Below are 26188 nucleotides of genomic sequence, written 5' to 3' on the forward strand. Positions count from 1 at the left end.
ACAGCACTTCAAAATTTCTAGTGGAAGTTTAACAATATTTTTCAAACACAAGAATGGTCAGACAAAAGGCAGAAACTAAAAGGGAGAAAAGTAATCACAGATTTCACTATGGTGTAGTTTCATGTAGTTAAATGCATTTTCACTTCTGCAAATTCATAATGTTGTTTTGTGGATCTCTGTGACTATGAAAATTCAAGGGGTGATATCAGTTCCTCCATTTCCAAACTATGATTGTCATTTTGTTTATGTGCTTTATACTAAGAACAACTGCGTAAGAAGTAATTGGTGAATTACCCTGCATGGTAGTAGAAAGAAACTGTAGGTAACTAATATTTTGAAGCAGATGTGGCTTTTCTTATGTTCAATAGTAAAGGTAATACCCAGAATCGCCCCTCCAGGAGTGCTTCAAAGACTGACTTAACTCTGAATTGTAATACCAATTGTACTCTCTGCTGGACGAGCTCAGGCAACTGTCTTCCATCCCTCTCTTCCCTACCTGTGCTCTGCAGTCACTACGGGTGTGTTCTGCTCAACTTGCTGCCTCACATGCAGCAGGCTTAGGAATCTATAAGGGTGTCTAAAGCCTTTTCTTTCCCAGTCTTTGCCCTTAGTAATTTTGATGGTATTCATTCCAGCTCAGAGAGATCAACTGAGCTTACAGGACCTTTGCTTTTAAACTTAAAAGTTACATGGCTAGGACGCATGAAATTAAAACTGAAATTAACCTTGATAAAAATAAGCACTCTAGTGTTATACATAGATACTGTAAAATGCGCTTGACTGAGTTGATGTGCAGTGCATTTGGAAATAAAGATTTTTCATTTGAATCTTTCTATGTTAAATACCGTATCTTACTTTCATCTGAAACATTAAAAAACAACCCACAGACCTCATTTAAAAGGAATCATTTTGCTTCTAGCACTCCAACACAGTGAGATACAGAAATGCACAGAGAGAAGACAGTGAGATAAAGATGATCCAAGAAAAAAAAGAACAAGCTGAAATGAAAAGGTATTTAAAAATCAAAAGTCTGGGTGCACAGTTTTCTGTATTAAGTATTCTCTGTATGAAGTATAAAGTAATACGAGTCATGATGAAAAAAGAACAAAGTGCTAAGGGTACAATTCATATCATTTAATAATTTAAGGTTTATCTTTCAAAAGGAAAGTGCAAGAGGAGGAGCTGCGAGAGAATCATCCATATTTTGATAAACCACTTTTCATAGTTGGTCGTGAGCACAAATTCAGGAATTTCTGCCGAGTGGTGGTACGAGCTCGCTTTAATGCGTAAGTTTATTCCATATCAGCAATTGGTTCCAACAAGTATTTACTTTCATGTCCTCTGAAATCTAGGTCTAACATTTATTTTGAAAATAAAAATGTGTATAACATGGTCACCACAGAGCTGGCAGTCAGGTCCCTACATACAGTCTTGTTATTGAAGGAAAGGAAGTAATAACATGGTTATATCAAGCAGCTGGACATAAAATGTTCTTATAGCTCTTCTTTTAGACATCCGTCTATGGTTGGCACCCTAATTTTGGGGGGTTAATGCATGTCACCTTGCAAACACACAGCGTAAGAAGGAAGATAACGCAAGGCTCTGAGCTTGACCCTTGGAAGGCCTGGTTTCAGCACCTGCTTCACCATCAATTTTCTCTGTGCCCTTCAACAAATTACTTTTAGGTAGAACAACGGGAAGGTTAGATAGTCAATTTGACAACAGCCATATGTAAGTGTTCTGCCACCTCTGTAGAAGCACATCCTTGAGCCAGGTGCCTACTTATGCAACTGCTAACTTCATTGTGGTTCACTGGTCCATGAAGCAGTTGCAGATTAAAACGGCAAAACAAGACTCACAAACATGAATTCCCATTCAGTTGTCAAATACATGTCAGTGCCTGTTAGCATTGTAGAGTGTCCAAGGGTAACAGGATATTTATATTATAGTTTAATTAAATATTTACAATTATAAGAATAAACTGATTTTGTTAAACAGTCATTTTTTTTCATTTATTTAAAACCTACCTACTTTATTCGTTGTCCTACCCACCTTGCCAAGTAAGATATTTAAGAGACCTTTTTCAAAGGATACTTATTTTCTTCTAGTAAGGCTGAGGAATGCCACTGTATACAATGTGGGGAAGAGGTATGAGCTTAAGAAAACAAAAAAATTAGTGGGTTCAGTGAGAAGGCATGAAAACCAGTATATTCTGTATACTGACTGGTGTAAGCAGGTGAATCTTGCCTGTGGAAGATGCCTTTTGTTCTCCTGGTATGCATCTTGCATTCTTGTAATCCATAACCATGAATCTCTTCTGGTGGTAGTGCCTCAAGTTAGATCAGTCCATTTTTCACTTTGAGCTCAGCAAGGAAGTGGTGGCAATTTCACATCCCAATGGCTAGAGCCCTCACATGGGACATAGGATACCTCAGAGCAGATCCTGTCTTGGTTTCATTTGCTATAAAGATATGAAACATAACTAAAAAACACCCCTAACCACTGGGGCAGAGTCGTCGTCTTGGATAGGACTCTTGTAGCTTCTCCTGCTGAAGCCATTCTGCTTTGCATAAAAAAGGTTAAACAGTTGCCAGAACAAAAACTTAGCTCTGTCTCCTAGCGATGTGTTTATTATTTATAGGGTGGTTCTCCCTCTCTCTGGCTGCCTCATGGGTGTTTGGATATGGTAGGTGAGTCACAGTGATTTCATAGGAAAATTCAGATATGAAGAAACTAGAAATATTCATCAGAAAATGATTGAAGAAGTGATAAAACAAATAGGGCTTGTCGAACAATATTTATGTGTGTGTGTCAGCTGAGGGTAAGGCCCAAGGGATTTTGAAGTAAAAGGAAAGAGCTCTTGAGGAAGCACTCTGAAAAATAAAATTCAGTAGCATATTATCCTTGCCCCATTCCCAAGCAAAATACAAAATCAAATCCTTGCTTACATGAACGAGACCAAAAAAACTAGTAGTTTGTTAGAGGAATTACAGATATGCCATGAATTAAATTGATACGAGCTGTGTTGATAATATGACTAAAATGAAATGAAACTTACACAGACTTTTAAAATTAAGCCAAGATGAAAGGTAGGCTTGGTTTTGGATATAAATTACTTTGAGATGATGGATACATGGTATGATTATAATGCTGGCTAAAATAAAACGTAAATGACTCTATCTTTTCTTTTTTTTTTTTTTTGTAGTTCTAAAACAGATCCTGTTACTGGAGCTGTGAAAAATACCAAATACCATCAGCTTTAGTAAGCACTGCAAAAGTAGCTTTGCTTGGTCACATAAGCCTGCAGTAGAAGTGTGTGAGCACACACATGCATGTATGTGTGTATGTGTGCATGCACATGTGTATTTCTTTCTTTTTAAAAAAAAAAAAACGTTTTTTCTTTCCATGGAGTTGTTTGTGGAGGATAAATAGGAAGAGGATTTCTTTTTTTTTTACCAGACTCGCCTTGTTCACTTGCATGTAACTTCCCCAGTTTCACTACACATTTCTGAAACACTGAAATCTTTGAGACCCCTCAGCTCAATTTATTTTTCATAGGAAAGCACCTAACTGTGATGTACACACAATACGAGTGACACAGCACTTTTAGCATTTCTGTAATGGTTAACCTTATGTATTGTTCACAGTGACTTGCTGGGTTTGGTTACTTACCTGGACTGGGTCATGATCATTGTTACTATATGCTCCTGCATTTCCATGATGTTCGAATCCCCCTTTAGAAGAGTTATGCATGCTCCAACACTCCAGGTACTGTCACTGAATCATCTTGTGTTTAATGAAGCACAGTCACCTTGTTTTTCTGCACTGCCTATTCCTAAATTATGACTGTTCTCTGCTTTAATTTTCAGATTGCCGAATATGTTTTTGTAATATTCATGAGCATTGAGCTTAATCTGAAGATTATGGCAGATGGCTTGTTTTTTACACCAACAGCTGTCATTAGGGACTTTGGAGGAGTTATGGACATATTTATATATCTTGTAAGTTTTTATATTTGTAGGAGGTTTCTGTAGCATTCTTGACTTTGATTTCTTTGTCTATATAAATGTTTGCTAGTGTTACAACGTTTGACTCTGCACCCTGGTGCAAATGCAGTAGTGTAATTTGTGTGCAAACACCACTGTGTTCATGTGCACTCCCGTCAGTTATGTGTTCAAATATTTGTTTAGACATCTAATAATACACTGACGTGATAAGCACCTGGCAATTAGCATAGGACCATTATATGGCCCCTTTTAATTCTTTATTTGTTGATGTAAATATCAGACATTATTTCATTCCAAAGTAGGCTTGAGATGTCTGACCTAGCTTCAGCATTTTTATGCAGAACTGTTATTTTATCTATTTCTTAGCCATTCATTGCTTCCTCCCCTCTCAACAATTCTCATGCTTTATAGATGTTTCAAAATCCTCTACCTTTTGAGAGGATTTTGACAGAAGAGCACATCCTTGTTGCTGGTGTTGCTATCGCAGAAAGAAGGCAAAGCAAGATCTTGCTGTATCAGTACTGGCTCTCCGGAAAAACAATTCTACTGCTTTCTTTGTCTCCCAGAAATTACTTGCATTCCAATCAAACATAAGAGAAGGAGGGCTGTTTCCTCTTCACCTATGGCAATACATACCACAAAATGTGTCAAAACCAGTGCTCAGTATAAAACAGTGTGACATATTTTCTAACTGAAGAAATTACTAAGCAAAATGGCTTTGATGGATTTAGATTAAATCTTTCTTAGATTAATCCACCAGACAGATGTGCTGCATAAAATTTGCCATGATTAATTTGTATCAAAGATTCCACTGTTAGCATAAATAAAAATATGCATACTTATACAGAACTCCTACTGTAGTATGTATAATCCATATGTGCATTCGTTTCTCAAAATCCCTCTGAATCCCTCTGCTTGTCTAAAGGAAAATTTAGGTAGTGTAGCTTGGATATTCCAAATGTGCCTGTGGTGATCTTAAAAGAATATGAAAGCAAGTCAGAAGCACTGGCAAATCTTGTTTTGGCAGGGCAGCTGTATTTTACCATCGATATTTTTAAAAAATCATATTATGTTTTAAATTGTATTGGTGATATCAGCTTAATCTTCCATTTTTTTTGTGCACCTACCTATTTGTAACACTTTCAGCTCTGTCCCCCTATAATAATATTTGCTTTATAGATATTTTTTTAAAATAAGAAGAGATTAATAGACCTTTATAATTAACAACCATCTGTCAGAGCTTGTTCAGGATACAAGAGACAATTATGCTGTTTGGGAACACCTTCAAATGCATAGTATTCATGTGGTAAATGAATACAATGACCAAACTACTGATGTCTGTAATAACTTTATTCATGCCTGCAGTAAAAACTGGTGAGTAAACTGTTAACACACTTTGCAGGTCAGGGTATCTCAGTTTCAGGATAGAATCTCTGAAATGAAAAGCCGGAAGAGAGGTGATGCTGCCTGCTCCAAGAATGTAGTCTGTGTCCCTGCTCTGAATCAGCCAATTTGATTTCTTCTTTTGGAATTGTTCCATCTTCTGAAAAGAATAAAACAGATTTTGAGTCAGAAAGGAAGACAGAGGCTGAAGCTGATGCCCATTAGTTAGGACAATCCACCAGGGCACAGGAGATCCAAGTCCTTTTTCTAAATCATTGAGTTTTTTCCTTAATCTTCCCTTTAATTTTAAGGAAGAGAAGATTTTATTGATCTTCTGTACTGTATCTATGTCAAGTAAGACATTGTAAGCCTAATCGTTCTTTACCTTTTCCTGCCCTGTCTCCTCAAGGTGAGTTTGATATTCCTGTGCTGGATGCCTCAGAACGTCCCTGCCAAATCTGGAGCTCAGCTCTTAATGGTACTTCGCTGCCTCCGACCGCTTCGAATATTCAAACTGGTCCCTCAAATGAGGAAAGTTGTGCGAGAGCTCTTTAGTGGCTTTAAGGAAATATTTTTGGTATGTGCCAGTTATTTTGTTCTCATTAAAAAGAAGATATGGAGGAGCAATAAAATACCATTTTGTTGTAATCTTTATGTTTTTAAATATTTTTTTCTTTGTTCTCCATTTACTTTTCATTGTAGCTACCCCTGCAGATGATCACAGAACAGGTTAAAAATTAGGAATATAAGTAACTCTTTCTATTTATACTGAATAAAGCTGCTGTGATAATTCTTTTATAAGTTTTATTATCTGATCAGTACATATTTGGCCATAATTACATAGGAGCACTACTGAAAAAAAACCCTACCCTTTATTAACTCTTCTGGTTGTGGAAGGAAGATAAGAAATAAGGTATGGCAGCTCTGCAAGAACAAAAGTAAATCTGGTTTCTGAACCAGAGACAATGTAGTTTTTTGTCACAGGTTGGATCTCATTGTTTTGTCATTGTTGTTATTATTATGATCATGATTATGCAGTTATAGTGGTAGTAGTAATCATCATCATCATCATCATCATCATCATGGGGTCTGTGACTGCTTGATCAGAACCTAATCTATTGCCTTGGGACCCAGCTTTCTCTAAGTGATATGTGTCAGCCTAAACAACACACATTTTATGCCTGAACAGAATATTGTATTAGATCAAGTTGTTATAAAATGTTAAGCTACAAAATATTTGCAGAAAGTAATAAAACAAGGACAAAAAGTATAAAGCTAATGAGCATTTCATAGATATCGCATCCTAATAAATATATTTACATTATGAGTTGCTCATGCATACCTTTATTGTAGCTATCCTGGAATTAAATGTCTAACAATGGCTTACTTTAATTATCAAACGCGATTCTGCAAAACAGATGCAGCATGTATCTGACTATTTGAAGAGTTCTTTTTAACATATATTACGATTCTTACACATGCAGAATTTAGCAAGGTTGTACACTGAGTGCAAGAAAGCTTTGATCTTTATCTACGACTCTTAGCTATGTTAATAATAATAGCTACAATATTAATAACACAGCACCTGGTTACCAGATCAGAACCTAAAGTAACACATTGGTCATGAAAGCCTTATCTGCCAAGTGTATGCAACGAAACAATCCTCCCCGTAGTTTGCAGAAGAATATGTCCCCCTTTCGCGAATCTGCAGCAGGAGAGCTTGACAAGTCTAACTTCATCTTTACAGGTTTCTATTCTTTTGCTGACGTTAATGCTTGTTTTTGCAAGCTTTGGAGTGCAACTGTTTGCTGGGAAACTGGCTAAATGCAATGATCCACACATCATCTCCAGGGTAAGAACTGCTTTCCTAGTCCAAAGTAATAGTATATGTATCCTGTGCCATTTCTGCTGGCTGAGGAAAGCCAGTGGGAAGTATCTTATGAGAGCTGGAGATCTTGAGCATTTTCTTGTTCAGAAGCAGAATTGTGGAGGAAATGGCAATAAAAGACTGAATAAATTAGCATAAGGCTGGATTTTCCTGTAAAAACAATAAAGCAAAACAAATATTGGGGACTTTCTGAAAATGCTGTCAGACTCATGCCAAACTGTCTGCAAAGGACTGAACATCCCATGGAATTAACCATAGAACACGACACCTTTCAGTTCCTAGATCAGCGGCTAAAAAATAGCTTGGGCTGCTAGAGGTCAGAAACATTAGGAATGCTATGAATGTTGCATAAAGAAAGTTAGCTGTGTTTCTTACTCCATTTGGAAAAATACCACCACCTCAAGAGAGCAATGGTCTTTAGCACAGAAGTGAAAAGCCAGATAGTCTTGCAAAATAATAAGGACTCTCAGTCCTGGAAGGAGAAGGAGTTTTTGTGCCCTTCCTAAGATATGTCTTTCCTTTGGGTAAAGATCCATAACTGTTAATTCCAAACCTGTAAATATGCCTTCAATTTTGTTTCTGTTGCTTCCCCATGATGACAAGTGTGTTGTCTGTAATGGCATTTTGGCATTTCTCACAGGCCATTATTTAATCTCAGACTGGTTTATTTCACTACAGGAAGATTGTCATGGCATCTTCAGAATTAATGTAAGTGTTTCCAAAAATCTCAATTTGAAGTTAAGACCTGGAGAGAAAAAGCCTGGATTTTGGGTGCCACGAGTCTGGTGAGTTGCTACATATTGGCCTGTCTTTCTTCGAAAACTCAGCTATTGATGTAGAAAATACCTCAAATCTCATGGCGTTAAATTACTGAGGGAGATTTATTGTAAGTTAAATGATATTAAGGGTAAAAAGTCCGGTATATTTAGTAAAACGCCAGCTACAGGAAACTTTTCCAGACTTAACCTGTTGTTCTCTTCATAAAGCAGAAAGGAAAGTAATTCCTATAGGTACTGAATCTAAGTAGGAATTAGATGTGATTATTATTACAATGGGCGTTATTGGCTTGAACCAAGAATATCACTTAATTGTGCTTTAGTACAATTACATATACGTCTTAAGAGCTACACATCAACAACATCAACATCTCTGGGGAGACCTTATAGAGGCCTTCCAGTACCTGAAGTAGGCTACCAGAAAGCTGGAGAAGGACTTTTTACAAGGGCATGTAGTGATAGGACAAGGGGAATGGCTATAAATTGGAAGGGGGGAAGATTTAGATTAGACAATAGGAAAAAATTTTTCATTATGAGGGTGGTAAGGTACTTGCACAGGTTGCCCAGGGAAGTTATGGATACCACCTCTGTTGAAGTGTTCAAGATCAGGCTGGATGGGACCTCGAGCAGTCTGATATAGTGGGATGTGTCCCTGACCATGACAGGGGACTTGGAACTAGATGATCTTTAAGGTCCCTTCCAACCCAAACCATTCTACGAGTCTACGAAAATCAGCTAAACAGCCACAATTATTTTAATTGACTATGTTCATGGATAAAGAATGTACCAGCAGTAGTAGATTCAGAGCCATCCTACACTAATGAAATAATGTGCTGTGATTTGAACAGTCAGAGAAGCTCTGACATCTGCAGAATTCTTTGTTTCAGAGAAATTCTTCCTCAATTAAGCAAATTGTGTCCTCTTCAGCTTGATCCAGAAATAAGCAAAAATTATCCTAATCAGCATAACTGTAAACTACGGGGAATCTTTTGTTCCTTCAGAAAAATATTTTATGGCAAGGACATTTATACCACCTGTTGGCTGTAGCAGGCCAGATTTTCAGAGGCAGAGCAATGTGCAAACCTAGCCCAAAGAGGGTACTTTTAGTGTTCAGCTGGAAATACCCACATGAATCTCGACTGTTACAAAAGATCAGAACATGGTACAGGGAAGTAGAGAACATGTAATGTCCTCTCAGTAAGTTTTGCTCTACACTGTCAGTTTCCAATTATAATGAAATAAGAAACAAATTTTCTAAACAATCCTGCAAACTTTGGAGTCTGAATCATTTATGTAGGTTAGAGACTGGTCTCCTACTGGTAAAATTATTTTAGAATCTGGTCCATGCCATCAGATCTGATTTTTCGTGAGGGCTGCAGTTTGCTAATTCATTGACAAAAACACTAAAACACAGCAACATGTCATAAGCTTTAGTACTATGAATCAGATTGAGTAATAAAGCAAAACATACATAGAGATCAAGAAAAATTATGCTGTACGTATTTATGGGGTTTGCTATTGTTTTGTTATTCTTGAGACAGAACATTAAATAATGTATTTCGAAGGCTTTCGCACCAGCATGGCTAGGTATTGAAATGTTAGTTAGACTATGAAGAATCAAGGTAACAATCAGAAAGAACAACTCTATTGCTTAAGTAACTCCTCTTTATGTACTGCATTTCAGGGCAAATCCTCGGAATTTTAATTTTGACAATGTGGGGAACGCAATGCTGGCACTATTCGAAGTTCTTTCATTAAAAGGCTGGGTGGAAGTCAGGGATGTTATTATTCATCGTGTTGGACCGGTAAGTAAACTCATCAGAGTCTTTGAATTCTACAACACATAATTTGATTTGTTTTAGCAATTAATCTTATTTTTGTCTATTCAGATCCATGGAATCTACATTCACGTTTTTGTATTCCTTGGCTGTATGATTGGACTAACCCTTTTCGTTGGAGTCGTCATTGCTAATTTCAATGAAAACAAGGTACCGTGTGAGATGGTTTATTGTATGTAGAACTGATTCTGTAAGAAACCTGCGACCGATGTTACACTGTCTGCACTAGCTGTTAAGACTATCTTTAAGACTGACTTGGGTTCATACATTCTGCAAGCCTGCGAGTATAGCTTCAGACACGCTTGATCCATATTTGCTACAAAAGTCAAGCCTGGAGTGACAGCAATCCATCACACACTCTTTGAGAGCTGTCAGAGTTTATTTACAGATCAGCCATGTTACCAGATGAAGACCGAACTTAAAGTAAAATGTATTTACAGACACTTTACATTCTGCTGTTTCAGTTTGATGTAGGTATGCGTGCAATGGCAGGTAAAAAGACATCTTATGCTTGCATTTGTTATGACTAATGGGTCTCAATAGAACCCGGCAAGTGTTGTATTTCAAAACCAAAGTAGAGCTGCATGGCTTTTTCCTGGCAAGCAGCAGAGTACATTGTAAAATTAGTTGTCCATTACTCAAACAAAAACATAACTAGTGTTCTAGGTATAAACTGCAGTTCATGTGGGCTTTGCAGGTTATCAAGAAAAGTAGGAAAACCTGTCCTCAGGTGAGTTGTTGTAGAACAGTTCACGTCTACACTACTTAAAGATAGCTTCCTCTGGATGAGACTGCTGCATACACATAGCACATAATCTGTTTGGGTTTGGTTTTTTTCCAAGCCTCTTGTGGTGCCTCTGTGGCACCAAAACATGATTATTCATTTTTGTCGTCTTTCAGTTCAAAGTACCCCAAAATAATGGAATATCTGTGTTGCAGCTAGCTAGAGTGATATTTTTATCACTTATAGCACTGGAGGAAAAGAATGATGGTGTGTTCTGGTGCTTGGGTGTACAAGACAACTCAGTGTGCTAGTGGTGGAGACAAACGGGGTGCTTGCCATGACCGTACTATGGCTCTGGCTCAAAATCTGTAGCAAACCCAGCTGTTGAGTTTACCCTTCAAGAAAACCACTTGACTCCTTCTGGAATAGAACTGAGTAGCACACTACCATGTGTCCAGTGTGGTCAAACAAGGCATGACGAAGTTAAGTCGAATAGGATGCGAGCCAAATAAATAGCTTAAAACCCCTCCTGTTGAGAAGGTATTTTTATGCTTGCATGATTCCAGTGTAATTTTGATGAGGTGAAGTGCAGTCATTATTGTTAAAAACATCTGTTCCAGTGAAGAAGTAACAATGTGCTATTCATTTATTTTCTTACTCACTAAATTTTGACTAATGAGTTAACAAATTTCTACAGTATGAGAATCATGCTAGATTTTCACACGTGCTTTTGTCCCTTCCTATTCAGCTGTGTAATGTTACTTTTCCTTCAAATATTTCAGCATTACACGGACAAGTAAAAAATGTTTTTCTGCAAGTCTTTAAAAAAATAATTATATAGGTCAGTTTCCTCAAAAAAATGTTGAAAACAGGAGTATAGATGAGAAGAAGAAGTATTGGGTTGCAGAGTTCACTTGTAAGTAGCTTTTGATCATGATTGATCAAACATCTTTCCTTTACCCTGTTGAGGTGTGGTGCATGTGGTGTTCAGAAGTGAGGAAGTAGTGTATCTTCCCTTTCCTTTTGCAAGTGGTATTTCCTGTATCATGAAGTCTGAGCCAGCTCTGTGGCCAATGTATGATCATTAGCAGCTTGCTGTGGGTTGCCTTGCTACAATTCTAAGCATCTCCTTTTGGCTGTTGTCATGGAAAAAAAGGTACTAGAGGAGCTGGATCTTTGCCCTTACTAGTAAGAATTTTATTATACTTTTTTTTTTTAAAATTGCTAAGTACTGCAACTCTCCTAGACAGTGTTTTCATTCTTAGTTCCCACTCTTCCCGTAGGCATCACTCACAGATCAAGTTCACTGTGTCAGCCTGTGTCCTGCAAAGGCAGCCTGTGAGATTTTTCTCACAATTTAATGAGATGTCATTAACTCATAACACAGTATTCAAGCCCAGGTTGGGTTGGGCCTTGGGCAGCCTTATCTAGTGGGATGTGTCCCTGCCTATGACAGTGGGGTTGGAACTAGATGATCGTTAAGTTCATCTAGTTGAACTTAACCAGGGGTTATCCCTTGCAACCCTAACTATTCTATAATTGTATGATTCTATGATTCATCTGTGTAGTCAACCACTGACTATGGGATAAGGTGATCTGGGCCAACACAAAGTGATTTATCCACAATATCAGTGTAAATCTTTCACTTTTTTTTTCATTTAAGAGTCTGAGATACGAACATGAATTGGGGAAAAAAGCCCTTCATTGTATGTGACTGTATGTCACATTCCTATTTCATTCCTTCCTGCTAGCCATGCAGGTTCAAACACACAGGACAGCTCAAACTCATGTGGAAGTTAAAAGTTTCTGTTCAAAGTGATTCAAAATGAGAAGGAACAGGAGAGTGTGAACATGAGGTTTATATGGATTGTGATCACAGAACTATAATTAAACAATTCATCTTATCCCAGATTGCCCCTGCATGAGCTTCAGACTGGAAGTCTGAGATCTGGCCTGCATTAGGTTTTCCATTGTTTTCAGAAAACTATCTGATTTTTAGATTTATCGTTCTCAGGTAGTTTTCTCTGCTTGTAAGTTTTCCTCAAACTACAGACACCTTTTCAGATATGAATGCTCTCCTCCCTCAATTCTATGTCTGGATATAGGGAAAGGATTAGTCTGAATATCACAAAAGCTAATCACTAGTAACAGCGCCATGTAAATTACACTGAACAGGCACATCCTGCAATATTTCTATGGAATTTATATGGTAATAAAAATACAGCCAGTGTAAATGAATCATGAATAATGTCATCCAGTTCAGGTTCTTCAGCTGTTTCATAGTAGCCTCGGGTAACTGGTGTGGCCTGTCATGTTTGTTTTTCACACTGTTTTTCTTGAATACTTGTTACCTTTTTCTTTTCACCTTTTGCAGTGAAAGCTCTTTAAGAGTATGAAACAGACACACTCATGTTGTTGCCTTTTAATTTAAACATTTCTGAATGGTGAGGTTTGGTCCTGGTACAAGTAATACTTATATCTGTTGCTTTGTCTGCATCTTTTTGGAAGGTATCTCCTCCCAGGGTGCCGTTTGGTGACACAGCTCCACATGGAGATTGTGTCCACTGAAAGGGAGCAATCCTGACCTTATCAGTTGCATAGTCAGCTGGAGTTCCAGAATCTACATCTACACAAGCCAATGCCAGGGTGAGCCCCAAAGAACACAGCAGGCCTCGTCCAGTTCAGAGTGGCTTCGTGCTGACTGGGGGATCAGCCAAGTGTCTGCGAGACAGGCTTGTGACATTTACCTTAAAAAGGTCTCCCTTGGTTTTGTAACTCCAGACTCTTTCATGGGACTTTACAGTTCTCAGAAGTGAAGAGGAACTCATTTTATTGTGAAGGTCATTTTAAAGAACAATAATCTCCGTTCAGAGTTCGTTTGTTTCCTCCTATATTTCGAAAACATTTACATGCATCACAGTCTCCACCTCTCCTTGTGCTCCCTTTGTGGAGATCTTGTGTAGATTCATAGCATACTATTATTTTATTTCAATTACACTCCAAGCAGAAGAGCTGTGGAGAGCGGCAATGGTCTCCTAGGAAGCTCGTTCCCTGAGAAACTGTAGCAGCACTGACGAGCCGCAGGATTTTCTGCAGTAAAGTCTGGACAAAATCTACCACTCTTTAAAACAGTGCTTTCTGGCAAATGATGTTCAGTCAAATGGAAGACCTCCTGCAGTGTTTCACACTGGGCTGCTGCTACAAAGAGCAACAACTGTGCCTGCTGAGTTGAGTCCCAGAAACTCACAGCTAATGCATCCAGAAATCTCTTGAGTATCAGCTGATACTTTAGACTCCTTTACCCAAACAGTGTGTTATTTAAGGAGTGTTGCATATGTAACGGTATTTCTGCACCAAAGAGAATGTTGTTTCCATGTTTACAGCATTAAGTGTTACAGCTTTAATATGACAAAAGCTTTATACGCTTCTCTTTGTTTATTAAGGGGACAGCTTTACTGACTGTAGATCAGAGACGATGGGAAGATCTGAAAAGCAGACTGAAGATAGCACAACCTCTTCATCTCCCACCTCGCCCGGGTATCAAAGATATTTTGATTTTATTCATGTTGATCCTTAGTGTTCATAATTCCCCAGGAGCCCGCAATTCAAATTAAAATTGTAATCTGAGGCCGCTAGGAGGTTGTGCATAAGTTAATGTGGAAACAAGCTCCAACAACAGATCTCTGCATAAGGCTATTAAAATCAACCCAAAAAAGGTTGTGCTTCGATGGTCTTAGGATAAGCCTTAATGAAAAAATGAATTTCCAAATGAAATATATTTGCAGTTGGCTGTTAATGATATGAATGTAATGTATTAAACTGACAGCAGTTGAATGGTGCGCTTGCCTTACAAGTACCAAAGCCTTCGTGCAAGACTGGTGTTCAGCATTTGAAATTATATGTTCAGAAGCCATATTTGATATGGAAAGCCGTAGCAGAGAATTAGAAATGTATTTTGAAACTGGTGAAGGATCATTGTGCCACTAATGAACATGGAAAATGGGGGAAAATACCACTGTGTATTTTAACTATCTTCTTCCTTGAATTCTTTCTTTTCCAGATAACGATGGCTTTAGAGCTAAGATGTATGATATAACTCAGCATCCATTTTTCAAGAGAACTATTGCTGTCCTTGTTCTGGCCCAGTCTGTGTTGTTATCAGTCAAGGTAATCGTGTTTCTTTTAAGCTTTTCATTATAGTAGTACAGTATGTGTTGCACATTTCCTAGCACCAACTAACAATCAGTAGAGCCGTTACTGTAATCAATGTAGGGAAACATAACTTCTAGATATAGCAGTCTCGGTTGGCAGAGATCACTGTGGATTAATTCTGATTTCTGGAGCTGAGTCAGTTTCTGCCTTTTTGTAGTCTGGTCCACTACCTTTAATTCCCAGTTAAGCTGTAAATATACTAAGATGCCATTCCTGTCTGAGTATAATTCAAATGGAAATCTATTCATTAACAAAATCCTCAGGAAAAGTTAAAGTAACGAATAGATGTTTAGTTCTGTTTCACATCTACTCTTCTATCAGCAGATTTTGTTTGCATTTCAGTGGGATGCTGCAGATCCAGTGACTGTGCCTTTAGCAACAATGTCTGTTGTTTTCACCTTCATTTTTGTCCTTGAGGTAAGGTAAAATATTTTATGACATCTTGAGATTAAGACTAGTATGTATGTATGTATTCTATTTTGGCTTTAAGGATGTTGTCTCATTCTTCACTGCAGGTTTTATTTCTGAACATGTACATTTGGGGTTCTCCTTGTCACTTGTCTTTAAACATATATTGTAGGAATAAACATTTAATTTCTTATAGTCATACTTCTCCACAACCTTTAGCTTTGTGTCTCTTTATATATATTAAAATCTGAGCATTTCCACTTGTGTTTTGGTGAACGCGGTGAACTCTTTTCTTGCAAAACATCTCGGATTAATTCACTCTGTACAACACGAGGTCTGTGTTGTATCATGGAATTTCTGCTTGATCCACTTCTGCTCTTGCTGGTTCCTCAGAACAGGGTGCATTAAACCCCACCATTCTGCAGCTTTAATTAAACCTGTCTCAGTCTCCTTGTAGTTTGTCTTTGTTTGGTTTTTTAATTAATTTTAATACTTTTTAATAAGCTATGTCAAATGCCAATATTATCTATCTTTTGTTGTCCATATCTGGGTCCTGTTTGGTAATGGTTCTCTATCTATGAGAAAGTTGCACAATCCACTGTGCAAAGTGTAATTAGCCTGTTTTCATAAGATTGGAATCTAAGGACTTAAAACACATTTTTTAAAGCATTTTTTTTTTATGTATGAGGATATCCATAGCGTAACAAAACACATATTTATGAGGTTAAGGTAGACGCTTCCTCTGTGGTTAGGTTAACATGTAATTCTTTTGTATGTTTGTGGCTGAATATTTTTTTCAGCGTCTGAATAACTGGTACTGACCACTATCAGAAAAAGGATAGCAGACTGTTTCCCACTGCTCTAATCTAATATGACAGTTCCTGTGTTCCAGTGATAGGTTTTGCCAGCAGTGATGAATAAACAATGAAGTGAATACCTTGTAGCAGCTGTAGCTGGAGTATGTCCGTGTTGTTGCTTCTCTATTCCCTACTCAGGAGAAATCAATATCTCTTGAGAGACTGAGCAAATAGAGAGAATTTTGATTTGTATCATACACAGACAGGTTTTAATTTACTTAGTAACTATGTCTTCAGAAATAGTTTTTCCTCTTAGACTGCCAAGGGAAACAAATACACTTCTAGAATTTCACAAGAACTTTGTCAGAGCAAAGAAAGATTTGTTGACTGTCTCGACAGGCAAGCTATCTCGCTGTGAGCGTACACAATCTACGCACAGCGGAAGCAGCTTCCTGCCCAGGATCTTCCTTAATTCGGTATTGTCTGGTTATAGAGTCTGCTATGTACACAGTCTGCTACTGCTAGCAGGCGTGTTCCATGTGGAAAGTCAAGGCTTTCTGTATAGCTAATAACCCTGCAACCAGTTTGAAGACTCCTGATTCATTCTTAAACCTCTACTGCTCACATCAGTATATGTAGTATAGAAGTATAGAAGAACAGGAAGAATTGGGAGATGTCACTTTTGTTGCCGTGCTGATGATCACAAAATTAAGTGAGATGGGATTTTTTTATTTGCAGAGTGTATTCAGATCAAAATAGACACTTGAACTTAGAGTTTTAAATTCTACATGTGAGGTAGGTGTTTAAGTTGTCACTGTGTTCAGGGAAGACGTAGGGCGAGATTCAGTTGCCTAAATAACTGAAAGTATCATAAGCTTTTTAGGTAGCCTAGCTGATCTTTCCTTACCCTCACTAGCTGCTACAGAAGGGCAGGGATATTTGCAGATCTTGTGTCATCCCTGCCAGCTCCATGCATGGGGCTCCAGTATTCTAGGGCATCTCAGCTGAGTGCATAGAGGTGGAGCAAGATGCCTTCAGGTACCTCAAAAAATAACTAGAGATTCAGAGACCATATTCTTCATTTTGTAAGCTGTTATGGCTATTTCCTACCAGTATCTCTTCTTAAGCTTCTTGCCTGTGTTCCTATTACCTGTATGGGAATTGTCAAGCACTTTGGCTGCTTTTTTTTTTCACTAGGAACATTGTGAAATGTACTGCCTTTACTGTTCTTAGCTTTCTTCTCTTATATGATGCTGAGTACTGATAGTGCCAAGTACAGATTATTGCTTAAAGCAGGAAATATTTGCAATATAAGAATGCTTTTTAATTCATTTGAAATATGGGAGCTACTGACAACTATATTCTTGAGTTCAAATGTGGATTTAGCCTGCTTATAGACAGCTAGATAGATAGAATACTACTACCTCTTTTATCTATATATTGTTAATACAATTATTTTCTAGGTTCATAACTTGTATAAGTATTAAAATCTTATGCCCACATTCACCTTAAGAATCTATACATTAAGCATTCACTCTGACATGGTCAGCTGCACCCCTTTGATGCTTTATGGAAAGATACATCCAGATACTGTTCATCTGCTTGTCTCAGTCATCTGTGGTCTTCCACAATTACCAGCTTTCCTCTGTCTAAGGGAGTCTCATATGATGCACTTAGTCTAGCAGCCTGACTTATATTCATGGGAACAGTTAGCCGATGTGAAAACTGCCCTTGATTGTTTAAAAGCACTCATAAGATGAGTTCAATCAAATGTTTTAGAGGTTCTTATAGTGAAAAATAAACCTTTATTCAGTGCAACTGAGAAAATCTTTTTATCTGTAGGTCACCATGAAGATTATTGCCATGTCACCTTCTGGCTTTTGGCAAAGCCGAAGAAATCGGTATGATCTCTTGGTGACATCTCTTGGAGTTATATGGGTGATACTTCATTTCGCCTTACTGGTAAGATTTCCAAAACACAGTTATTTCATCAATTAAGCTTGATTTTATTTGCTAAGCATCAGCAGCAGGATCACTGCTATACACCCAGGTAAACCCTTGGGACTTTAATAAGGCTGAAATATGGCTGAAACAAATCAAGCTTGATGCTAAGAAGAAGAAATCCTTGTCTTAGTCAATGATGAAGTATGAAAGTTGTCTGATATGAGACAGCCTGTAAATGTGGTAAAAAACCTGAAGTGTTTGGAAGGGTTATGAGTGAGGAAAGGAAGGAATCTAAAAGTCTGAGACCTCTTGCCAACAGCAATCTCATGAGCAGCAAGGAAGAAAGAGGCAATGCACAAAATCCAGGTAGGAATAGAGGACTGGAAGAAAGCCTAGGTTCAAAATTGCTGAACAGTACACTCTGTCCCTGATCTAGCAGTGATTCTAGACCATTGATTTTGATTAAAAGGCTATGTTTAATCCAAGAAAGCATGGAGGAGGAGAGAGGAGAGGAGAGGAGAGGAGAGGAGAGGAGAGGAGAGGAGAGGAGAGGAGAGGAGAGGAGAGGAGAGGAGAGGAGAGGAGAGGAGAGGAGAGGAGAGGAGAGGAGAGGAGAGGAGAGGAGAGGAGAGGAGAGGAGAGGAGAGGAGAGGAGAGGAGAGGAGAGGAGAGGAGAGGAGAGGAGAGGAGAGGAGAGGAGAGGAGAGAAAATCAGCTCTCCTCCCATATCGTCCCATTTTTTTGAAGTTGGCTACACCCCTAATTCCCTTACTTATGACGGAAGGAGAAGGGATAGTTGATGCTTGTGGAAGTCACTACTGTAAAATAGCTGGGAGGTTCTCTGTTGTCTGCCCCACACTGGAGGAAAACCTGTCTTGTGTGGCTAATGAATTTGCCCCAACATCCACAGTTTGCTCCTAGCTGCTGGGTAGCTTGGAAAGCCCGAGGAGTTTCTTTTAGCCACCATCTGACTATACAAGTAGACTGAGGCTGCTGGATGTAATTACAGATCAGATAGTAGAGAACTGAATGGTTTTTGGCTTGAGATATGAGTAAGTCAGGTTAGTGTTCTTCAAGCATTAGAGTATCTTCTGTTAGTTTCTTACTGCTCCACTGTTATTGAAATATTGGTGCTAGTGGTTTATAATTTCTGATTTCACATGATGACTGCCCTACATTAAAAGACCAATTATCTTTCTGTGACATCCCTGGAGACAAGGTATTAAGTCTTCTGTGTTTCTATTCCAGAATGCGTACACATACATGATGGGGGCATGCGTAATTGTCTTCAGATTTTTCTCAATTTGTGGGAAGCATGTAAGTATAAAATAAGAACTATAAACCTTGCAGTGCTCATGTATAGGTTAAAGGACTAGTAGCCCTGTGTCTCTGGTGCACATTCTATGAGGCTCTGTTTTGTGTGCAAAAAAAAATAGGGGGACTTCAAGGGGCAGTCTTCAACTTTACATGCTGTCTTTAAATGTCAGGATTTTAGGTATGTTGTATAATAGCACTGCATTATGGTTGCCGGAAAAGCTGAATTTTTTTGGAAAAAAAACCCAACCTGCAGCTGTGATACCACACAGTTTTTTAAAAGTGCTCTCTAAAACTCCATTCATATATTGTGCTACTGTCAGTCCTTACCATTTCAGTGTGGTGTGATGTGCACACTATTAATTGGTTTTTTTTCTCTAAAAGACTAGTGAAGTGGTGGTTGATGTGCTCATCTACTTAGGACAGTTCTCTCTTATAGAAGTTTCTTCCTCTAGAGTGCAGGTCTGTGTCTTCTGTCTCTACAATGTACGTCTTATGACAGTAAAGGATTTTTGTTAAGTTTTAAAAAGTATTGAGCCAAGATATTCTTTTGGAAACACTGAGATGGTGACAAAGCAAGTCAATTCTAAAGTTTACTTTTCTCTTGTGCTTGGATTTGCTCTGGGATAATTGAGAGCAGGCTAGCAGAATGAGCTCAGGCAGAGGACAAGCACATTTGTTTAACAAGTGGTGACACTCCCCATTGTCTTGCTGTAGAACTTCTTAGACTATCCAAACATTTTCTGTGAAGTCTGACATATTAAAGTAAATGTGATAAAATGACTATTACACTGGGTTGCTGGGGTTAAGAACAGTGAGTCAGAGGGTTTGTTCTGTAAAAATAAAAAGTTTTCCTTCAATCAAACTACACAGATCTGTAGAGCCTTGGAAGTCAAATAAAAAATCCTTGTTTCTCCTATGCAGCCAGGCCAAGTGATTGCCTTCCAAGTTTTCTGATTGATTCTAAAGTTTTTTCAAGGTGTTAACCTACTCATTTGTGCTTTCATCTTAGGAGCTGCATCAGTTTCACTAATTTATCTGTTCTTATGCAATGTCATGGCTAAAAGTCAGCATGAGTTATCAGTTTGGCATGATTCTAAAGAAAACTGCTATGCTCAGTACCTTTAAAGAGAATTTTTCATAGCATCCAAAGTGGTTAAGGGTGTTAACGGCAATCTAGGGCAATAACTTTTTCAAGAATAAAATGTACAATATGCAAGTAATATCTGTTATCTAGGCTTACTGCCTATGTAATTTCCAAAATTATGGTCTCTTCTTAGGCTTTTTGGCCAACTTCTGTGAGAAATGAACTAGTTTAATCAAGCTGTGCTGATCTTAAGGAAATGCCCTTCTCTATGCATCAACCCATTTCTTTAGGTAGGCTGCAGTGTCTGTGGTTTCCACCTAAAAGTTAGCATCACTCACAGACAAGCCCGTAGTGTTTTACTGCACCACTGTTCATGCAATGCTAATTCTGATACTTCTTGAGTTTACTGATCCTAGAATATTGTAATTAAGCTTATCGTATATTATTGATGTATTACTCTACAATGTATTTATTAATCCTATATATATACTCTTCAAGGAGCAACATCTTGACCTTGTAAATTAGGCAGATATGCTGTTCTCTTTTACGAGTAAAAAGCACACTAAATTTCAGGGAAAGATAAAAAACGTTCAGTTCCAATCAGATTCATAATGTACTGTTTCACTGCACTCATCCATTAACATGTATGTCTAAAGAATTCATTGTCAAATTGGCAAGTGCCATCAGTCTCTTTTCCCTTTTATCTCTGTTCCCTGAGTGGTACCATGGTTTCCTGTTTTCTCTGTCTTTCCAGGTGACACTAAAAATGCTACTCCTGACTGTGGTTGTCAGCATGTACAAGAGTTTCTTCATCATAGTGGGAATGTTCCTACTGCTTCTTTGTTATGCATTTGCTGGAGTGGTTTTATTTGGTACAGTGAAATATGGGGAGAACATTAACAGGTACATTATGTACTTCCTCATGAGGATGTTAGTTAAACAGACCTAAAAAAAATCATTCTACTAGAGAGAAGTTTATCCTTCGTGAAATCCAGACAAGTCCACAGGTTTAGCTGAGGAGCTCTAAACAGAATTTCTCATAGGAAAGACTGCACCATCTTTCCAGTCCTTGTGTATGTGACCAAATGACACCCGATCCAGCCCAGAGCAGACTGAGAGCTGTTCTTCATTATGACAGCTGTAATATGCTTCACAGCTGTACTCTGCTGGCTGCACGCTGTGGAAATACAGTCTACCTGCTACATCTTATCAGCATCACTCAGGAACACAATCCATATAGCAGGCTGGTACAGAGAGGGGACGGTTCCGTGAACTGGCTGTTACCTGGAAATTTCCCAATGAAAAATATCATCAGACTTCAGGAACAGAATGGAGACAAGAGACAGGATCTGCCCCCTGTCTGCTCTGTGTTAAAATGAGCCAAAATATTCACCTGTGTTTGACCTGAAGTTCAGTTATTATATCTCAAGTCATGGAATAAATAATTTGATGAGCTCAAATAAATAATGCTGTAGCTACTTTCAGTTTTAAATAGTAGAAAAGTAGAAAATGGAAGTTATTTGGATTTTTTTTTATTTAGTTCTGGGATATGAAATGATGCTTCTCTCTCTCTCTTTAAAACAGACATGCAAATTTTTCATCAGCTGGCAAGGCTATCACTGTACTCTTCAGAATAGTTACTGGAGAAGACTGGAACAAAATTATGCATGACTGCATGGTAAATACAATATTCCTACAGATAGAGAAACCAAGAAACAGGTGACACCCTTGCATCTCAAAGAGTTTCCAGTATCTTAGTTTTGTAGAAGGAATGTTTAGATTACCTTTATCTCTTCAAGAGACATAATGTTTGCTAAACCTCAGAACATGGCACACAAATTGCAGTTCCAATCACACACTCACAATATTTCATTGGTCTAGGTTATTACACGATTTAAAAAGGAAAATAACAAGGTATTTTCAAAATCAAAAGTGCAATAACTCGCCTTTCCACTGCTTTGACTGTGGCAAGGTGACTTTTCACATTACCTTTGTCTTTAATGCCCAAACATTAGCTCGTTCTGTGTGAATGACAGTGTTAATGACCTCGAAATTTGTCCTGGAATTGCTTTATTTTGCCCAAGTAAATTTCTGTCTGTTGTTTCTACTGTGATGAAAATCATATTCCCTTCCTTTTTAAAACTAATCATCAGGGAAGCTTTTTGAAAACCACCACGTTTCAGAGCACCAGGTTGTTTCTTTACAGTGGCATAACACACAGTGTTCCTTGTGTGTGGCAGGGAGATCTATGGGTAGGACTTTTTAGTTGTACCTCTTTCTGCTTTCTTATTTGTGAACACTAAAACAAACACAAAAAACTACCCACAGCAATGCCCACAGCATTATTCACTAATTATGAAGCTTTGAAAAAATGGTAGTCATAAATATTGTACAGATTGCAGAGAAATTAAGAATATTTTTTTATGATTGATTGACTTTATTTTATTTGTTTTGAAGGTTCAGCCTCCGTTTTGTACACCAGATAACAGCACCTACTGGAAAACAGACTGTGGAAATTATGCTGGTGCTCTTATGTATTTCTGTTCATTTTATGTGATCATTGCATACATCATGTTAAATTTACTTGTTGGTAAGTGGGAATGTACATTAATAACACAGAAGTCTATCTTGACATATAGTATGTTAGAATTGAGTCTACTGTGCTGTTTAGCTCTAAGGTTACTCTGTACCTTCACTTTTAAGTTATATGTGTATGCTGGTTTTGATAATTCTTTGGTATGATATGTGCTAAAACTGAGGAATTTGCGGAATGAAAGTTTTTTGAACAAGGATACGTGCATATTTGTAAAGTATGGTTACCCTAGGGAATATTATTTTCTGAGCTTTTCATTCCTCCAGTTAACGTTTTTCCAACACCGTTGGAACTCTCCTTTACTGATTTTAGAAGATGTTAGATTAGGCATCTCACCAGCAGTTAAGCTATAGCTTTTAAAAAGTGAACACAGTGAATATTGATGTAGCATGACGGTATATTACCTATTCAAAATTCTCATCTCAACATACAGCTAAAGGCAATTGTTAATGCAAAGTCTGCACAACAGAATTCATATTCTGCTGAAATTCATTGATGCTTGTAAATATTAAGCAGTTAGAATTTAACTAGAGGCTTTGTTTATAGTGTATTTTGGTTTTGTGGTTTTCAGCTATTATTGTGGAGAATTTCTCATTGTTTTATTCAACGGAAGAAGACCAGCTTTTAAGTTACAATGATCTTAGGCATTTTCAAATTATATGGAACATGGTTGATGACAAAAGAGAGGTAAGAAACTTGAAAATGAGCACAGAAATGCGGTAAATTTATATTTTTCCTTGAAAAAATACTTTGAGAAAAAAAAGTGTGTTGACAAAACTCACTGAATGGTTACTATTCAGGTTCTGAAATATTCAGGTTCAGTAAGCATGATCTAACATTCTTCATGGCCCTTCAAATACTAACCTATATTCTTTACTACAGTGAAGTACTTATAATAGTAAATTTAAAAACAAATGTAGATATTCTTAGGATTGATACAATAGCATTTTTCCTCCCAACTCCCTGAGTGTTGTTTACTTGGAAGTCTACAGTCTTATATCCATTGACATGCCTGGTCTTCAGAAGGGCTTTGCTGAGATTTCAGCACTGTCTTCCATAAGATCCTCACAGAGAAGCTAATGAAGTATGGGCTGGATGAGAAGACGAGGTGCATTGAACGCTGGCTGAATGGCCAGGACCAAAGGGTGGTGATCAGTGGCACAGAGTCTAGTTGGAAGCCAGTAACTAGTAGGATACTCCAGAGATCAATATTGAGTCCCATCCTGCTAAGGATCTTCATTAATAAAATGGAGGATGGGGCAGAGTTACATCTTCAGCAAGTTTGCAGATGACAGCAGATGTGAAGGAGTGGCTGCTGCAGCTGGGGATGCTACAGCCATCCAAAGGGAGCTGAACAGGCTGGAGAAATGGGATGACAGGAACCTCATGTGATTCAGCAAGGGGAAGTGCAAAGTCCTGCACCTGGGGAACAACCCCAGGCACCAGTACATGCCAAGGGCTGACTGGCTGGAAAGCAACATGACCTGGGAGTCCTGGTGGACACCAAGTTGAACATGAGCCAGCAATGTGCCCTTGCAGCAAAGGACTAATGCTGCTCTGGGCTGCATTAGGCAAAGTATTGCCATCAGGCCAAGGGAGAGGACCCTTCCCCTATACTGAGCACTGATGAGGCCACACCTGCAATACTGTGTCCAGTTCTGGTCTCCTACGTACAACAGAGGCATAGACACACTGGAGAGAGTCTGGTGGAGGGAGATGAAAACTGTGAAGGGACTAGAGCTTCTCTGATATGAGGAAATACTGAAAGAGCTGAGACTGTTCAGCCTGAAGAAGAGAAAGCTCAGGCGAGATCTCATCAATGTGTATAACTACATGAAGGAAGGGTGCAAAAAGGACGCAGACAGTGTGTCCAGTGCCAGGACCAGAGGCAGTGGGCACAAAGTGAAACATGGGAGGTTCCATTTGAAGATCAGGAAACACTTTTTCATACTAACAGTGACTGAGCACTGGCACAGGTTACCCAGGGATGTTGTGAAGCCTCCGTCGTTGGTGATATTCAAAGCTATCTGGACATAGTCCTGAGTAACTGGCTTTAGAAAACACTGCTTAAGCTGAGTGGGTCAGACAAGGTGACCTCCAGAGGTCCCTTTCAACACCAACTGTTCTGTAATTCTGGCATGAGAAGAGCATCTGGGAGACTGAGCTATTCAGGTACACACCCGTGTTAAATCATCATCTCAATAACTTATGACATCACTAAGATTTCAACACTAGCAACCCTATGGTGAAGGAAGCCGGCAAGAAAGTTGTGAGAGGCTCTGTATCAGGGAGTGTACTGAGAGGATGAGGGGTAACGTTTTTAAGCAGAAAGAGTGAAATTTAGATAGATATCAGGAAGATTTTTTTTAGTGTGAGGGTGGCAAGGCCCTGGAACAGGTTGCTCAGAGAAGTTGTGGATGTGCCATATCTGGAGGTGTTTAAGGCCAGGCAGAATGAGGCTTTGAACAACCTGATCCAGTGGAGGACGTCCCTGCCTCTAAAAGGGGGTTTGGAACTGAATGATCTTTGAGGTCCCTTTCAGTGCAAACCATCCTATGATTCTATAGTTCCAAGTTGATTGCTTGTAGTTGGCACATGGCTGTGCTGGAGTTGGAAGTTGCACTCAGTACTGATGGAGGCAGAGGGTTCTGCATCCATTGTGCCCAGGACTAACAGTATCTCTCTCTGGTGCAGAACAACACATCACAGCAAAAATAGCTCCAGTCAGGCTTATTTAGCAGAACAAAATATTTAGAAAGTACAGATACAACAGTTTTGGAGCAAAGTACTTTCATTCCTGATTTTTAAGAGCAGATCAAATTTGTTGTCTCAAACATGCAGCATGTGGTAGGCTGACTCTTAGAGCAGAAGACCTTTGAAAAGCTAATAAACTCCCAACATTCTCCTGTCCAAAGATGCACAGAGAAGAGGATAGTTTTAAAGCCAGGTATAGGCCTGTCCATGAATGTCTAAATTGTAGTTTAATTTCAGTTTTCACAGGCAGCTTTTTGGGCATAAAGTTCTCGTTAAAGATTAATGCAAATGGGGAAACTAAATCCCAAAGCAATTTTGAAAATTTCTTCCAAAATTAACAGCACAAATTCTCATTGTATTTCAGTCAAATAACAGCAAAGATTTCCATGAATGTGCTGAAGAGCTGACGTCGTATGTATGTACCTCAGGAATATATTCACGATGACTTAAGTAGGCCAGTTTG

At 38.4% G+C, this 26188-nt stretch overlaps 1 protein-coding gene across 5 annotated transcripts in view; it reads left to right on the plus strand.

Annotated features, from left to right (window-relative positions):
• NALCN (sodium leak channel, non-selective) overlaps positions 1-26188 on the plus strand; it is a 229008-nt gene that overhangs the window by 194782 nt on the left and 8038 nt on the right. For 4 of the 5 annotated variants that reach the window (XM_054085381.1, XM_054085371.1, XM_054085395.1 and 1 more), the window contains 19 exons: positions 920-1011; positions 1164-1286; positions 3206-3262; positions 3648-3768; positions 3870-4001; positions 5800-5967; positions 7138-7242; positions 7957-8063; positions 9739-9859; positions 9944-10042; positions 14060-14153; positions 14677-14783; positions 15171-15245; positions 17876-17995; positions 19226-19294; positions 21133-21281; positions 21963-22056; positions 22836-22968; positions 23543-23658. In XM_054085381.1, coding sequence (XP_053941356.1) covers positions 920-1011; positions 1164-1286; positions 3206-3262; positions 3648-3768; positions 3870-4001; positions 5800-5967; positions 7138-7242; positions 7957-8063; positions 9739-9859; positions 9944-10042; positions 14060-14153; positions 14677-14783; positions 15171-15245; positions 17876-17995; positions 19226-19294; positions 21133-21281; positions 21963-22056; positions 22836-22968; positions 23543-23658 — 2082 coding nt within the window. The remainder of the gene's footprint in view (positions 1-919; positions 1012-1163; positions 1287-3205; positions 3263-3647; positions 3769-3869; positions 4002-5799; positions 5968-7137; positions 7243-7956; positions 8064-9738; positions 9860-9943; positions 10043-14059; positions 14154-14676; positions 14784-15170; positions 15246-17875; positions 17996-19225; positions 19295-21132; positions 21282-21962; positions 22057-22835; positions 22969-23542; positions 23659-26188) is intronic. The other variant, XM_054085388.1, reaches the window with a different exon arrangement.

Source organism: Cuculus canorus, chromosome 1 (assembly GCF_017976375.1).
Source record: "Cuculus canorus isolate bCucCan1 chromosome 1, bCucCan1.pri, whole genome shotgun sequence".
NCBI lineage: Eukaryota > Metazoa > Chordata > Aves > Cuculiformes > Cuculidae > Cuculus > Cuculus canorus.